Raw genomic sequence first — 17,018 nt, 5'->3', positions numbered from 1 at the left:
GGTGGATAGGAAGCAGACTTTCAGGCAGCAGTTTTTAATGCATGTAAAAAGTTCTCTAAGACTATAAATTTAAATCCCCCCAGCCAGTAGAGCTAGGCAATCTAGAGGTGTACTGTGGTCAGCAGGTACAAAAATCCAGTTTCCAGACAAGTGAACAAATCGTTGCATGAGATACTGGTGATTTGAAACAAGGCAGAGGGAGAGTGCAGAAATGGTGTCCACTAGCTTCTGTTCCCAGAGTTCATATCTGTAGTCTGCTAAATGCCTTTTCTTTAATCAAAACTCCAGACATAGTTCTCCTTAATAGAAGAAGGGAGTTTGTTTTAGTCTGCTATTTGTACAGTGCTCTGTGAGTGGTAGCTCGCCCTAAATTATCTCTCTGATCATTACAGTCAGTGGGACCCAGGAACACAAGCCCCTTGGCTACCAGAGTCAGATAATCAAGGGGTAACCATAGCAACTGGGCACAGGAAGTGAAGAAAATGTGGTACCAAGTATGTGTGTGTGTAAGCTATCCTATCAGAGATACTTGATCGCAGAAGCACAGCAGAGGGAGAGTGTATAAAAGGTAGTGCCCACCCTCTGAGGTCTAGGTGTTATTCTCAGCCCTTAGATGTGTTTCTAACTAAAACATTGCCCCTTAGGCTGTAGCTTTTATGATAAGCTGATGCTGTCATAAAAGATTAGACTCCTGAGTCTGTTGTCTATTGTGGTCTGGGGTAATAGTCATTTAAGAACTCTTTCTCCTTGGGTTATAGGCCTGTGGAACCCACAAGTGTAACTTTGCTGGCCGGCAGCCCAAGTGATCTAGATGTATAATCTGCTAGCAGCTTCAAAAACTAGGCCATCAGAGGAGGGTACAATTTCCTGGGAGATAACCAGCAAAGTGCAGGGAAGCAGAAGGAGAGTAGAGGTGGTGCCTACTTACCTCTGTTCCCTAGATATGTGTTAAATTAGATGCCTGCCCTCAGGTTGCCCCTTTAAGATAATAGATAAGCCTATTTCACATAAAGTCTGGGTGCCTTGTAATTGGTTGCCTCTGTGCTGGCTTCTGGGGCAAATGAATTGAACATAGAGCTTTTAAAGACCTGTTTTCTGAACTCTGAATAGCTTTCATAAGGTCTCCTAGATTGAAGCCCTGTTGGTTTTCAAAGCTAGATTTTTGAGGGCTCATGTCAGATGCAGGCCTTATTGTATGTAATGTGGGATTCAAGCCCTTCACTTTTAAGGGAAAAACTCTGGATTTTGAGTTCTCTTCCAGTTGTTGGGTCAGCTATCCTGGGGGTGAGATTTTTGGAGAGAATGATGCAGCCTCTCCTACCTGCTTTGGTTTGTGTTTTTTCATCTTTGTTCCTCAAATCTGAATGATAGCTTTACCATATAGAGTATTCTTGGTTGTAGGCTTTTTTCTTTCAATGCTTTGAATATCATGGCATGCCCTTCTGGCCTGTAAAGTTACTCCTAAAAGTCAGCTGATAGTTTACAAGAGTGCCCTTTTATTTTTACTATTGTTAATGTTTTCTCTTTGTCTTTAATTTTTGCCATTTTAATTATAAATGTGCCTTGTTTTGGACCTTTTGGAGTTCATCTTGCTTGATGCAGTATCTGGGGTAGTTTGAGGCTGGTGCTAACCCACAGTGCTAATAGGCTAAAGGGAGGACTCCAAAGTTGTGTTTGCCAACACCAATATTCTCATCTCTGTGTGCTTAGGGGGTGCCCCAGTTGCCTTCTCCCTCTTCAGGAGTTTCTCCAAGGTCTGCAAATGGGTCTGAATCAGGCTTCTTTCAGATTACTGCCTTTATTCTGGGACTTTGAGCATGTGTACTTTTGCACATGCCTTTTAAGAACAGAGTTTCTGTTTCCTATGGCCTTCCAGCACCCACAGGCAAGCCCTGCTGGCCTTCAATGCCAGACATTCTGGGACACTCACCATCCTGGTACAGGACTGCTGGGTTGGGGAGCACAATGTGTGGCTCTGACCCCCTGCTTTTTGGAGAGAACCTTTACAATTGTTTTTATCCTCCACTTTATGGGTTGCCTACCTGGGGATATGGGTCTTGACCATACTGTATTTCCTTCCCTCCTGCTCTCCCATTGTGATTTCTTCTTTATAACTTTTAGGGCAGAAGATCATCAATGACCTGGTCTTCAGGTCATTTTCAGAGATATTTGCTTTGACATAGTTGTAATTTTGGGGCTCCTGTGGGAGCAGGTGAGCTCAGGGTTTTCTGCTCTGCCATCTTGGCCATACTTTCTGTTTCTTGATCTTTTGCCTTCATATCCAAAAAAAAATATCACCAAGACCAATACCAAGGAGTGTCTTCCCAGTATTTTTATCTAGGAATCTTACAGTTTTAGATCTTAAATTTAAGTCTTTAATCCATTTCAAGCTAATTTTTTTGAGTGTTGTAAGATAGAGGTCCTGTTTCATTTACCTTATGTGATTATTTAATTTTCCCTACATTATTTATGAAAGACACTTTTTTTTCCCCATTGCGTGTTGTTGGATCCCTTGTGAAATATTAGTTGGCCATACATGTCAGTGTTTATCTAGGTTCTTAATTCTGCTTTCTCTGTCTGCTTCTCTTTTTAGGCCAGTACCACAGTGCTTTTATTACCATAGTTTTGTGGTATTCTTTGAAATAGGATGTGTGATGGCTGTTGCTTTGTTCTTTATTCTCTTTATTTTCTTTGGTTATTTGGGGTTTTTTTCAGGATCTATGCAGTTTTATGGATTGTTTTTTCTATTTCTCTGAAGTACTCCACTAGAATTTTGGTAGGGCTGCTTTGACTATGTAGATGGTTTGGTTGTGGTGGACATTTTAGCTATTTTTCTGATTCGTGAACATGAGACATTTTCCATTTGTCTCCTTTTCAGTTTATTTGTTTAAAATCTTATACTTTTGTACACATGTTTTACTTGATTAAATCTATTTGTAATACTTTGTCTTTTTTTTGAAGTATAGTGAGTTATAATGCGTCAGTTTCTGGTATATAGCACAGTGTCCCAGTCATGGATATACATACAAATATTCACTTTCACATTCTTTTTTACTAAAGATTATTACAAGATATTAAATATACTTCCCTGTGCTATACAGAGGAAATTTGCTTTTTTAAATCTATTTTTATATACAATGGCTAACATTTGCACATCTGAACTCCCAAATTTATCACTTCCCACTCCCTTTCCCCTAGTAACCATCACATTGTTTACTCTGTCTGTGAGTCTGTTTCTGTTTTGTAGATGAGTTCATTAGTGTCCTCTTTTTTATTCCACATATGAGTGATATCATATGGTATTTTTCTCTCTCCTTCTGGCTCACTTCACTTAGAATAATGATCTCTAGGTCCATCCATGTTGCTGCAAATGGCATTATTTTATTAATTTTTACAGCAGAGTGGTATTCCATTGTATAAATAAACCACATTCTTTATCCAGTCATCTATTGATGGACATTTTGGTTGCTTCCATATCTTGGCTATTGTAAATACTGCTGCTATGAACATTGGGGTGCATGTATCTTTTCACATTAGGGTTTTCTCTGGATATACAGATGGGATTGCTGGATCATATTGTAAGTCTAGTTTTAGTTGTTTGAAGGCATCTCCATACTGTTTTCCGTAGTGTCTACACCAAACTACATTCCCACCAGCAGTGTAAGAGGGTTCCCTTTTCTCCACACCCTCTCCAGCATTTATCATTCATGGACTTTTTAAAAATTTTTTTCTTTTTTTTTCTTTTTCTCTTTTATTAGGTAGAATTTTTAGGTTCAACTGTACATACGTATTATATTGCATGTAAATACATATATACTGTACACTGCACGTGCTTTTTTTAGTTTACATATGTGTTCTGATCATTGTTTCAAAAACAGTTTAGAGCTTAAGCTTTTTAAACTTACATGGTTATCAAAGAAATAAAGCCAACTACAAAATAAGAATCAACAGAATGCAGTAATCCAATCATAAAGGACAGTCAAAGATGCTTACACATATTCAAGAAATCAGTCATCTTAGTTATAAATAATTAGTTCATTTGTGTCCTTATTATTATTGTTACTATTTTTTAGATTCCTCATATATATGATGTCATATGGCATTTTTCTCTCTCTTCCAGCCCACTTCACTTAGAATGACAATCTTCAGGTACATCCATATTGCTACAAATGGGGTTATTTTATTCGTTTTTATGGCTGAGTAGTATTCCATCGTACATATGTACCACATCTTCTTTATCCAGTCATCTATTGATGGACATTTGGGTTGTTTCCACGTCTTGGCTGTTGTAAATAATGCTGCCGTATCGTTCATGGACTTTTAAGTGATGGCCACTCTGACATGAGTTGATAATCTCATTGTAGTTTGATTTGCATTTCTCTGTTAATTAGTGATATTGAGCATCTTTTCATGTGCCAATTAATTATTCATGTGTCATTATTGGAGAAATGCTTGTTTAAATCTTCTGACCATTTTTGGATTGGGTTGTTTGCTTTTTTGTTATTATGTTGTATGAGCTATTTATGTATTCTGGAGATCAAGCCTTTGTCAGTTTCATCATTTTCAAATATTTTCTCCCATTCTTTAGGCTGTCTTTTTGTTTCATTTATGGTTTCCTTTACTGTTCAAAAGCTTAGAAGTTTAATTAGGTCTCATTTTTTTATTTTTGCTTTTATTTCTTTTGCTTGGGTAGACTGCCCTAGGAGAACATTTATGTCAGAGAATGTTTTGCTTGCATTTTCTTCTAGGAGGTTTACAGTGTCTTGTCTTATATTTAACTCTTTAAGTCATTTTGAGTTTATTTTTGTGCGTGAAGTGATGAAGTGTTCTAATTTCACTGATTTACTTGCTGCTGTCCAGTTTTCCCAACACTACATGCTGAAGAGACTGTCTTTTCTCCATTGTATATTCTTGCCTACTTTGTCTAATACTAATTCACCATTGGCCTGTGGGTTTATTTTTGGGCTGTCTGTTCTTTTCCATATTGTTGCATATGTCATTGGATCATGCCAATACCATCCTGTTTTGATTAGTGTTGTCTGAAGTTTGGGAGGGTTATTCTTCCAGCTTTGTTCATTTTCTTCAGTTTTGTTTTGGCAATTCTGGGTCTTTGGTGATTCCATATAAATTTTAAGATTATTTATCTAGTTCTGTGTGAAATGTCCTGATTAATTTGGTAGGGAACATATTAAATCTGTAGACTGCCTTGGATGGTATTTCCATTTAAAAAATATTGATTTTGCCGATCAAAAACATGGGATATCTTTCCATTTCTTTAACTCTTCTTTAATTGCCTTAATCAGTGTTTTGTAGTTCTCCATGTGTAAGTCTTTCACCTCTTTGGTCAGATTTGTTCCTAAGTATTTTGTTGTTTTGGATGCAATTTTAAAAGGGGTTATTTGTTTACTTTCTTTTCCTGATATTTCATTATTGGTGCAAAGAAATGCAACTGATTTTTATGTATGTTAATATTGTGTCCTCCTACCTTGCAGAATTCTTTTATCAGCTCTAGCAGTTTTTGTGTGGAGCTTTTAGGGTTTTCTATGTATGGTCTCATGTCATCTGCATATAGTGACAAATTTTACCTCTTTGTTTCCAATCTAGATAAATTTTATTCTTTATTCTTGCCTAACTTCTGTGGCTAGGACTTCCAAGACTGTGTTGAATAGAAGTGGAGAGTGGCAGCCTTGTCTTATTCCAGATTTTAATGGGAAGGCTTTCAGTTTTTCACCATTGAGTACTATGCTGGCTGTAGGTTTCTCATAAATAGCTTCTATTATGTTGAGATATGCTCCCTCATATGCTCTACTCTCACTTTGGTGAGAGTTTTTCTCAAAAATGGGTGTTGAATTTTATCAAATGCTTTTTCTGCATTTATTGAGATGATCATGTGCTCTTTGCTCTTTCTGTTGTTGATGTGGTGTATCATGCTGATTGATTTGCATATTTTGAACCACCCTGTGTCCCTGGGTTGAATCCAATTTGATGATGCTATATGATCTTTTTTTATGTGCTGTTGCATTCTGTTTGCTGATATTTTGTTGAGGATTTCTGCTTCTGTATTCATCAGTGATATTGGCCTGCAATGGTCTTTTTGGTAGTGTCTTTGCCTGGTTGTGGTATCAGGGTGACGGTGGCCTCACAGAATGAGTTTGGGAGTGCTCCCTCCTTTTCAGTGTTTTGGAAGAGTTTGAGAAGAAATGGTGTGAGTTCTTTGTATGTTCGGTGTATTCTTCCCCAGTGAAGCCATCTGGTCCTGCAGCACTTTTGTCTGCAGGGAGACTTTTTATTCCTGATTCTGTTTCATTTCAGGTTATCTGTTTACGTGGTCTGTTTCTTCTTGATTCCGTCTTGGTGGACTCTCTGTTTCCAGAAGCTTGTCCATTTCTCCTAGGTTGCCCAGTTTGCTTCCAAATAGTTGTTCCTATATTCTCTTGTAATTAATTTTTATTTCTGTGGTACTGGTTGTAATTTCTCCCATTTTCCTTTCTTATTTTATTTATTTGTGTTTTCTCTCTTCTTAGTGAGCCTGGCCAAAGATTTGTCGATTTTGTTTACCCTTTCAAAACACCAGCTCTTGGTTTGATTCATTTTTTCCATTTTTTTTTTTTTTTGAATCTCTGTTTTCTTTCCTCCGTGATCTTTATTATTTCCTTCCTTTCTGCTGACGTTGTTCTGTTTGCTCTTCTTTTTCTAATTCTTTTAGCTGGTAGGTTCAGTTGTTTATTTGAGATTGTTGCTCTTTTTTTAGTAAGGCCTGTGCAGCTATGATCTTCCCTCTTAGGACTGCTTTTGCTGCATCTCATAGATTTTGTGTGCTTGTGCTTTTCATTGTCATTTGTCTCCAGCTGTTTTTTGATTTCTTACTTGATTTCATCATTGACCCATTGGATTTTAAGTAGCATGTTGGTTCATCTCCATGCTGTTTTGTTGTTTTTTTTTTTTTTTCTCATTTGTTTTTCAGTGGTTGATTTCTAGTTTTATGCCATTGTGATCAGAGAAGATACTTGAAATGATAATTTCTATCCTCTTAAATTAGTTGAGGCTTCTTTTGTGCCTGAGTACATGATCTAGCCTAGAGAATGTTCCATGTGCACTTGAAAAGCATGTGTATTCTGTTTTGAGGGGATATAATGTCCTAAAAATATAATGTCCAAGTCCAATTGTTCTGTTGTGTCATTTAGTGTCTCTGTTGCCTTATTGATTTTCTGTCTGGAAGATCTGTGCAGTGATGTTAATTAGATGTTAAAGTCTCCTAATGTTGTATCCCATCAATGTCCCCCTTTATGTCTGTTAGTATTTGTTTTATATATTTAGGTGGTCCTACATTGGGTGCATATATGTTAACGAGTGTAATATCCTAATCTTGTATTGTTCCTTTGATCATTAACGTACTGTCTTTTTTATCTTTCTTTATGGCCTTGGTTTTAAAATCTTGTTTTGTCTGATACGAGTATTGCTACTCCTACTTTCTTGTCATTTCCATTTGCATGAAATATCTTTTTATATCCACTCACTTTCAATCTCTGTGTGTCCTTCACTCTAAGGTGGGTCTCTTGTTGGCAGCATATTGTAGCCTTTTGTTTTATTAAGCAAACTGCCACTCTGTGTCTTTTGATTGGAGCTTTTAGCCCATTGACATTTATAGAAATTATTGATAGATATATGTTTATTGCCATTTTGAAATTTGCTTTCCAGTTGATTTGGTATTTCTTCTTTGTTCCTTTTCCTTTTTGTTTTTCCTTTTTGGTTTGATAATTTTCTTTTCTTTTAGTTTGGTTTCTTTTTTTTTTTTTTTTTTGGTTTTTGTGACTCTGTTGTATGCTTTTGACTTGTAGTTACCCTGTTTTTCAAGTATGTTAACCCCTTGCTACATATGTTTGCTGTAGACTGGTAGTCATAAAGGCTCACACACATTCTAAAAAGAATGAGGAAAAACAGAAGAATCATAAAAAGAAAGCAATAGAGAAAAAAAATCTGTATTTTCTTGCTCTTTCCTATCCCACCTTTTATTATTTTGATGCCCCCCCTTTATTTTTAACATCTTCATGTTTATTTTCTTGCAACTCATTGTAGTTATTGCATTTCCAGTTATGCAATTTCTGTAGCATCCTCCTAGTTTTCTATTTAGAGTAGACCTTTTAATGTTTCTTTTAGCATAGGTTTAGAATTGCTGAATTCTTTTAGTTTTTGCTTGTGTGTGAAATTCTTTATCTACCCTTCTACTCTAAAGGGTAATCTTGCCAGATAAAGTATCCTAGGTTGCAGCTTTTTCTTTCAGGACTGTACATCTATCTTGCCATTCCCTCCTGCCCTGCAGAAGTGTTCTTCTAGAGAAATCAGCCAAAAGCCTTATGGGGTTCCCTTATAACTAACTCGTTGTTTTTCTCTTGCTGCTGCCTTTAGAATCATTTCTTTATCTTTAATTTTGGCCATCTTGATTATAATGTATCTTGGGAGTAGTTCTGTTTGGCTTCTTGCCTGGGACCCTCTGTACTTCCCTGTACTTGAATATCTGTTACCTTCTTTAGGTTTGGGAAGTTTTCAGGCATGATTTCTTCAAGTACATTTTCAATCCCCTTTGCTCTTTCTTCTCCTCTGGGACCCTTATTATGCATAGGTTGGCATGTTGTATATTATCTCATAGTTCCCTTATATTGCTTTCATTTGTGTTTTACTTGCTTTTATGTCTGCTGTTCTAAATGGGTGACTTCTGCTATCCTGTGTTTAAGTCACTTATTTGTTCCTCTGTATTATGTAGTCTGCTTTAGACTGTCTTTAGCTCCACTTTTATCTCAACCATTGAGTCTTCTGTTTTTAATAGGCTCCTCTTTATATTTTTAATTTCCTTTTTAAAATAATCTCTGTCTGTTCATTGTGTCTCATATTTCCTTCAGTGCTTTTATCATCCCCTTTTTGAAATCATGATCTAGTAGGCTCTTGAGGTCTATTTCAGTGATTATTCTTTCAGGTGATTTCTCCTGTTCTTTTAAGTGAGAGTTGTTCCTCTGCTGCTTCATTTTACTTATATCTCTCTGGGTTAATGGATCTAGGAGTATCAGTTATCAACTTGTGTTCTTGAAAGGGTTTTGTTTTTTTTTTAAGAGAATATGTTCCTGTGTAGACCCTGCACCCCTAATAACTTTGTCACAAGGTCTGTTTTTAGTATGGATGGTTGCCACGTCTTTCTTCTGTCTGTGTTGGCTGTTATCCCTTTGATTGTCAGTGTTGCAGTGTTGTGATCAGAGCCTGTGCTGGTTGTTGAGGAGGGCCTCCTTTTTTTTCCTGTGGTTGTGACAGCCCTGACCAGGGCTGGTTCTATTTCCCTTTTGTTGTAATGGAGGCTTCCAGATCTGTTTCTGAGTTGTGGTGCATGGTAGACAGGGTGGGAGTGGTACAAGTACTCTTTGTTGACAGTGCCTCGTTCCCACCTCAGCCGTGGGACTTTCAGTGCTCTGCTCTCGTGTCCCCCAGGTTCTCTGCCCTAAGAGCTACCAGTGCAGATCCACTGACATCTGGATTAGTCACCTGGATAGTGGCATGCTGTTGGATTAGCACCATCCCCAGTACCATATCTACATATGGTTGGCAGGTCCACTGAAAACTGCACCTGCAATGGCCCCTGCTGTGTTCCAGGAATCTGCTCCTTGCTCATTTGTCTTAGAGGCTTGAGTCAACAAAGGCATCTGGGTTGCAAATTGTTCCCCTCTGCCTGGGGCTGTAAACAAATCTCAGTATCACCTGTGAAGTTGCAGAGCCCCTGGGTACCGATTCAGGGTTCAGCCCCAACTGCCTGGGAGCCAGGCACCACCAAATTTAGTGGCTGAGCCATGCTTCTCTTCTCAGGAGAAGGGACCAGTGATGTCACAGGCCTCTGGAGACAGTGGCTATGGCCTAGCTATGTTGCACCTATCCCACCAGTGCACACCAGCAGTGTGGCTCTTCTTTTCATGGGGACCCCCTCCCCATTAGCTAGCGTCTAGGGCTGAGGATCACAGGGACCTTTTGTGCCAGTTTCTCAGTTAAGAGGCTGCTGTGCACTCCTTGGAACCTCAGAGGTTCCGCCTCCTTCCCCACTGATGTCTCTGTTGGAGAAGGCTGCATCCCAGTGTAACAGTGCTATTCCTCCTTTGCCACTCCCTCCCAATGGGAAATGTCCTGCACTAATTTCCTGTTTCTTTTTCTTTTTTTTTTTTTTTTTCTCCTACCAGATTTTGTGAGGAATTTTATTTTTTTGAAATAGGCAGTGTTCTGCCAAAGTTCAGTGAGTGTTCTGAGTGGGTCCGTGGATGTCTCTCTTGGTATATTTATGGGAGAGGGTGAGCTAAGGGCATCCTTCTACTCCTCCATCTTGGCGTTCCTCCCAATAGTTCGTCTTTGATGCCAATACTAAAGGAGATTGTTTCCTATATTTCATTTTAGGTATGAAATGTTAGTGCAGAACGATAAAATTATTTTTTATATACAGGCGTGCCTCAGAGACACTGACGTTTTAATTCCAGACCATCATCATAAAGTGAATATCCAAATAAAGCAAATCACACTATGTTTTTTGGTTTCCCAGTGCGTGTGAAAGCTATATTTACATTATACTGTAGTTTAGTTTGCAATAGGATTAAGTCTAAAAAAATCAAATGTATGTACCCTAATTCAAAAATACTTTATTGCTAAAAAATGCTAACCATCATCTGACACTTCAGTGAGTAGTAATCTTTTTGCGATAGTAACATCAAAGATCATAGGCATATCAAAACTAGGCAGAGTTATCACAAATCAAAGTTATCACAAATTTGCAGGCTAACATCACTGATGAATTTACATGCAAAAAACCCTCAGCAAAATACTAGCAAATATAGCAAATCCAACAATATATTAAAAGGATCAAGTGTGATTTATTTAAGGAATGAGAAGATTTTTCAGTATCCACAAATCAATCAGTGTGATACACCACATTAACATATTGAGAAATAAATACCATATGATTGTCTCAATGGATGCAGAAAATGCTTTTGATAAAATTTACCATCCATTTATGGTAAAAATTCTAAAGAACATGGGCATAGAGGGAATATATCTCAAAATAATAAAGGCCACATATGATAAAACCACAGCTAACATCATACTCAATGGTAAAGAACATTTTTCTCTAAGATCAGGAATAAGACAAAATTGGACACTCTCACCACTTTTGTTCAACATATTTTTGGAAGTCCTGGCCACAGTGATCAGAAAGAAAAATTTAAAAAAATCTAAATTGGAAAGGAAGAAGTCAGACTGTCACTGTAGATGACATAATACTGTACATAGGAAATCCTAAAGACACTACTAGAAAACTGCTAGGATTCATCATAATGAATTCAGTGAAGTTGGAGGACACGAAATTAATATACAGAAATGAGTTGCATTTCTATACACTAATAAAGAAGTATCAGAAATAAAAACTACAGAAAAAAATCCCATTTACCATCACATCAAAAAGAGTAAAATACCTAGGAATAAACCTGCCTAAGGAGGCAAAAGACCGAAAGAAATTGAAGATGATGCAAAAGAGATACACTGTATCTGATTTATGGAGAATCTGTAGTGTTAAAATGACCATACTGCCCAAGGCAATCTACAGATTTAATGAATCTCTATCAAAGTACCAATGGAATTTTTCAAAGAACTAGAACAAGAAATGCTAAAATTTATATAGATGCACAAAAGACCCTCCATAGCCAAAACAATACTGAGAAAGAACAATGCTGGAGGAATCACGCTCCCAGACTTCAGACCATACTATAAAGCTACAGTAATCAAAACAGTGTGGTAGTGGCACAGAAACAGACACAAAAAGCAATGGAATAGAATAGAAAGCATGGAAGCCAACCCAGACAATTATGATCAATTAATCTATGACAGAGGAGGCAACAATATACAATGCAGGAAAGACAGTCTCTTCAATAAGTAGTGCTTGAGAAACTGGAGAGCTACCTTTAAAAGACTGAAATTAGAACATTTTCTGACACTGTATGCAAAAATGAACTCAAAATGGATTAATGACTTAGATGTAAGATGGGATACTATAAAACTGGAGACAATAGTAGGCAGTATGTTTTTGGGTCCATCTCCTAAAGTAAAAGTATCAAAAGCAAAAATCAGCAAATGGGACCTGTTAAATTTTAAAACTTTTGCAGAGCAATGGAAACCACTGAAAAAAATGAAAAGACAGCCTAATGAATGGGAGAAAATATTTGCAAATTACATGACCAATAAGGTGTTACTATTCAATGTATATAAACAACTCACATTCTTAACATAAAAAAACCAAGTAACCCAGTTTGAAAAAGGAGTAAGAACTGAGTAGACATTTTTCCAAAGAGGAAATGCAGAGGGTCAAGCAAACACATGAAAAAGATGTTCAACATCGCTAATCATCAGAGAAATGCAAATCAGAACTACAATAAGATACCACGTCATACCTGTCAGAAGAGCTATCATCAAAAAGAAAACAAACAACTAATGTTGGTGAGAATGTGGAGAAAAGGGAACACTTGTACAGTGTTGGTGGGAATGTGGATTGGTGCAACCACTGTGGAAAACAGTATGGGAGTTTTTCAAAAAACTAAAAATAGAACTACCATACGACCTAGCAATTTCACTTCTGGGTATATATTAAAAAACCACAAAAACACTAATTCAAAAAGATACATGCACCCCAGTGTTCATAGCAGCACTGTTTACAATATGCAAGACATGGAGTCAACCTGAGTGTGCATTAACAGATGGCTGTATAAAGAAGTTGTGACACACAGAGGCGCACACACACACACACACACACACACACAATAGAGTACTACCCACCCATAAAAAATGAAATTTTGCTATTTGCAGTGACATGGCTGGATTTGCAAAGAACTATGCTTAGAGAAATACACCAGGCAGAGAAAGACAACTACTAAATTTATCACTTGTGTGTGGAATCTAAGAAATATAACAAACTAATGAATATAACCCAAAAGTAAGAGTCACAGAGAACAAACTACTAGTGATTACCAGTGGGAAGAGGGAAGACAGAAGGGGCACTATAGGGTAGGTGGATAGGGAAGTACAAAACTACTGGGTGTAAAATAGGCTCAAGGATGTACTGTATAACACAGGGAATATAGCCAATATTTTGTAATAGTTGTAAATGGAAAGTAAGCTTTAAAATGTGCAAAAATAAGGAATTTTCTTAAAAAAATCACTGACCACTTTCTCCATAACAAGTAAAATTATACTGGAAAAGTTTGAAATATTGTGAGAATTACCAAAATGTGACACAGACATGAAGTGAGAAAATGTTGTTGGAAAAAAATGGCACCAGTGGACTTGCTCCACACATGAATCTTGAGATTGTAAAAAATGCAATGTCTGTGAGATGCAGTAAAGTGAAGTCCAATAAAATGAAATATGCCTGCACTAATTTTATATTCTTAAATTTTGCTTAATTTATTAATTAGTTCCAGCAGTATTTTGATTGTCTTTAGGATTTTGTCACTATTACATAATATCATCTGCAAGTAAAGATAATTTTATTTCTTTCTTTGGATGCATTTTATTTTACTTGTGTGATTACTGTAGCTACAACTTCCACTCCTGGGTTAACTAAGGGTGGTGAGAGCTGGCATTTGATTTTCCTTATCTCAGAGGAAAAGCTATCAGACTCACTATTGAGTATAATGTAAGCGGCGTGCTTGTCATACGTGGCATTGTCATGTTATAGTATCTTTTATAACTAATTTGTTAAAAGTTTTTATCATGAACGGATATTTAATTTTGTCACAAGCTTTTGTCTGCATCTTACTGTAATGATGATATAGGGTTTTTTTCATTATATTAATGTAATGTATCACATTTATTGATTTGTCTCTCTAACTGTCCTTGATCCCAGGGCTGAGTCCCACTTGACCATAGTGAATATCTTTTTTCACATGTTGCTGAATTGGGTTTGCTAGTATTTTATTTTGAATTTCTGCATGTGTATTCATCAAAAATATTGTCCTCTAGTTTTCTTTTCTTGTAGTGTTCTTATCAGACTACAGTGTCAATATAATGTAGCCTCAGAAAGTGAATTTGGGCATGTTCCGTTTTCTTTAGTTTTTAAAAGACTTTGCAAAGGACTGGTGTTAACTTTTCTTTAAATATTTGGTGGAATTTGCCAGTAAAATCAATTTGTCCTGGGCTTTTCTTTGAGGATTTTGATTACTGATTCATACTACTTACATATTTTTTGTTCGTATTTTCTATTCATGATTATATTTGTAGATTCTGTATTTCCTGAAGTGTATCTGTTTCTTCTAGGTTATTCAATTCATGTATAAGGAAATGTAGTACATACATATAAAGGAATATTATTCATTTATAATAAGTAATGAAGTACTAATACATGTTTCAGTGCAAATGAATCTTGACAACATTATTCATATGAAAATATTACACATAAATGAAAGAAACCAGACATAAAAGATCACAAATTGTATGGTTTCTTTCATATGATATGCGAGCAGTAGGCAAATCCATAGATAAAGCAAGTTACTGGTGTGGGGGAATGGGGAATGAGAGTGACTACTTAACAGGTACAGGATGTTTTCTGGGATGGTGAATATGTTTTGAAACTGGGGATTAATGGTGGTTGCACAACACTGTAAATATGTCAAATGCCATCACCTTGTACATTACTTGTTTTGTGAATTTCATCTCAATTAAAAACATTTACCTGACTAAGATGAGGTTAAGTGAAGGGTTTTTTTTTGTTTGTTTGTTTGTTTTATTATTAGGGGTAGAAATATATTTAAAGCTTTACTGGAAACATAAAGGTTGAGATAGTCTGGAAAAATAGGGGGTGTAATGAGCATTTAAGGAATAATACTGATGAAAGCTCACACAAAACATGAAGTAGTGAGAAATACAGATAAACTGAGAAATCCAAACTAAGCCACTCTAAATATGTTGGGGCTTTATTTGGAATTTGGAACCTAGGAGGCAGTGAGGAAGATAGTTTCCTAACTGGAAAATCAGGTGACTTGGAAGATTTACTCTTGACAGTTTAGGATAGAAGAAAGGATGAAAATGTTTAAAGTTAGAAGTTTGAATGGTTTTTAAAATGTAGGCATGCAATTTTAAATGAGCTATTCTACAAATTCTCTTATAACAACCAGAGTTAAAATGAGAGAAGTTTCTGAAAATAAATGCTTGTGTGTGAAGTACAGTAAAAATCATATAGCTTTAGTTTGAATAAATAGAATAGATTAGCAATGGAATACTTGTAGTGTGTTCAAGATTTATTTTGTACCTTTGATATCACATTTAAAGATGCTATCATGAAACTAGTCAGGGCCAAAGAAAGTACATAATTAACTAAACAGAACTGGAAAATTCAAATCATGGCTACGTATTTTCCTGTTAGTTCTTCTAATTGAAAATAGAGTGACTGAAAATGGAGGAACATGTAATACAAACTTTGATTACCAAAATGGATAATATATAAAAGATTTCCATACAGCAGAAGTGGGTTACTTTTTATTTCTTGCGCTACTTTTTATTTCTACAAGAATTTGATCCTTTAAAATTCCAAATTGCATATGGGTTATGTATTTTTGAAATTTTATGTATTTTCATTTTACCTTAATTATTTTCATTAGATAGAGGAACAAACCATCACCACAGAGAGAGTTTTCCAGGACCGACAATATCAGATTGATGCCGCAATTGTTCGAATTATGAAAATAAGGAAAACACTTAGCCACAATGTACTTCTGTCAGAATTATACAACCAGCTAAAATTTACAGTAAAGGTAAGCAAACCTACCAAAAATCCAGTAGCTTTGAGTACTTTAAAATCAAAGAGTAAGTTTATAAAGTATCTATTACATGGAGCAAAATATGTGTATATCTTATGTGGATATCAGTATGACTGAATACATGATTTCTGTACCTTTTTTTGTGTTATATACCGTGCTGTGTTTTAAATTTTTAAATTGCATCAATTTTGTAAGCAGAAATCATAAATATAACATAATTTTAAAAGGTAACAAGAAAAAAAAGACATACTTAAAATAATCTAAAATATTCCAAATACTCTAAAATAGAATATAACACACTATTTAACATATTTTTGGCAAAATTGTACTTTAAAAAAATAGATCTTTTAAAAAGAGATTTTTTTCCGTAATAATTGTTAGACACTTCAAGTTGACTTGTCAGCACATTGTCTGTAAAATTAATTAAAAAAAATTATAGTTTGATTTATCCTAAATAACAAATATGACTTTTTTCCCTAAAATACAGCTCAGATATGTTTTTCTTTTGTTTATGTGTTAATTAAATTTTATTCATATTTACCTATTGTCCTGTGTAGTTCTAGTTTTAAATGATAGTAATTATTTTACTGAAGAAATTTATTGTTCCCTGAAAACTATCTAGGTAAAATATGATAATTTGTGTATTTATGGGGAGAATAAGTGGATCAATACTGTAACATATTCTTATTAATCCTAATAATTTACTTTGTTTTTTAGCCTAGTGATCTGAAGAAGAGAATAGAATCCTTAATTGACAGAGACTACATGGAAAGAGATAAAGAAAACCCAAACCAGTACAAGTATATTGCATAAAACTGTGGCCTTAATTTGAGCACTACTCTTCCCGCTTTTAGTAGAAGCCTCATGGTCCTTTTAATTGATTAAAATATTTTACTGATGTTTGAGTGAAACAATGTATTAAAAATATTAATGCAAAATTAAAATTCTATCAACATTTTCACTTTAAAGAATACAATTTACTGATTGAAATCTCTTTTAATGTTACTTATTTACACTATACTTAATTTTCTAAATCTGCTAGAATATTTTATACTCTTTTCTATCAGTTTTCATTCCAGTATGGTTCCTGTGGATTACATGTAGTACACATTATTTTCATAAAGAACAAGTTTCACTAAGGGCAATAATATATCAAAACATATTTATAAAGTTAAAATGGAAAACTGATTTATACAT

General features: G+C 35.5%; 1 protein-coding gene across 1 annotated transcript in view; it reads left to right on the top strand.

The window, feature by feature from the left end:
- Window positions 1-16,680, top strand: part of LOC135320390 (cullin-4B-like) — a 38,702-nt gene extending 22,022 nt beyond the window's left edge. Inside the window, exons 4-5 of the mRNA XM_064483473.1 lie at window positions 15,663-15,815; window positions 16,539-16,680. Of these exons, the coding sequence (XP_064339543.1) occupies window positions 15,663-15,815; window positions 16,539-16,634 (249 nt within the window). The 3' untranslated portion in view covers window positions 16,635-16,680. The remainder of the gene's footprint in view (window positions 1-15,662; window positions 15,816-16,538) is intronic.
- The last annotated feature ends 338 nt before the right edge of the window (window positions 16,681-17,018 follow it).

This window comes from Camelus dromedarius, chromosome Y (assembly GCF_036321535.1).
Source record: "Camelus dromedarius isolate mCamDro1 chromosome Y, mCamDro1.pat, whole genome shotgun sequence".
NCBI classification, from domain to species: domain Eukaryota; kingdom Metazoa; phylum Chordata; class Mammalia; order Artiodactyla; family Camelidae; genus Camelus; species Camelus dromedarius.
Note: the sequence above shows the minus strand (reverse complement) of the source record. Positions and strands in the feature narration are given on the sequence as shown.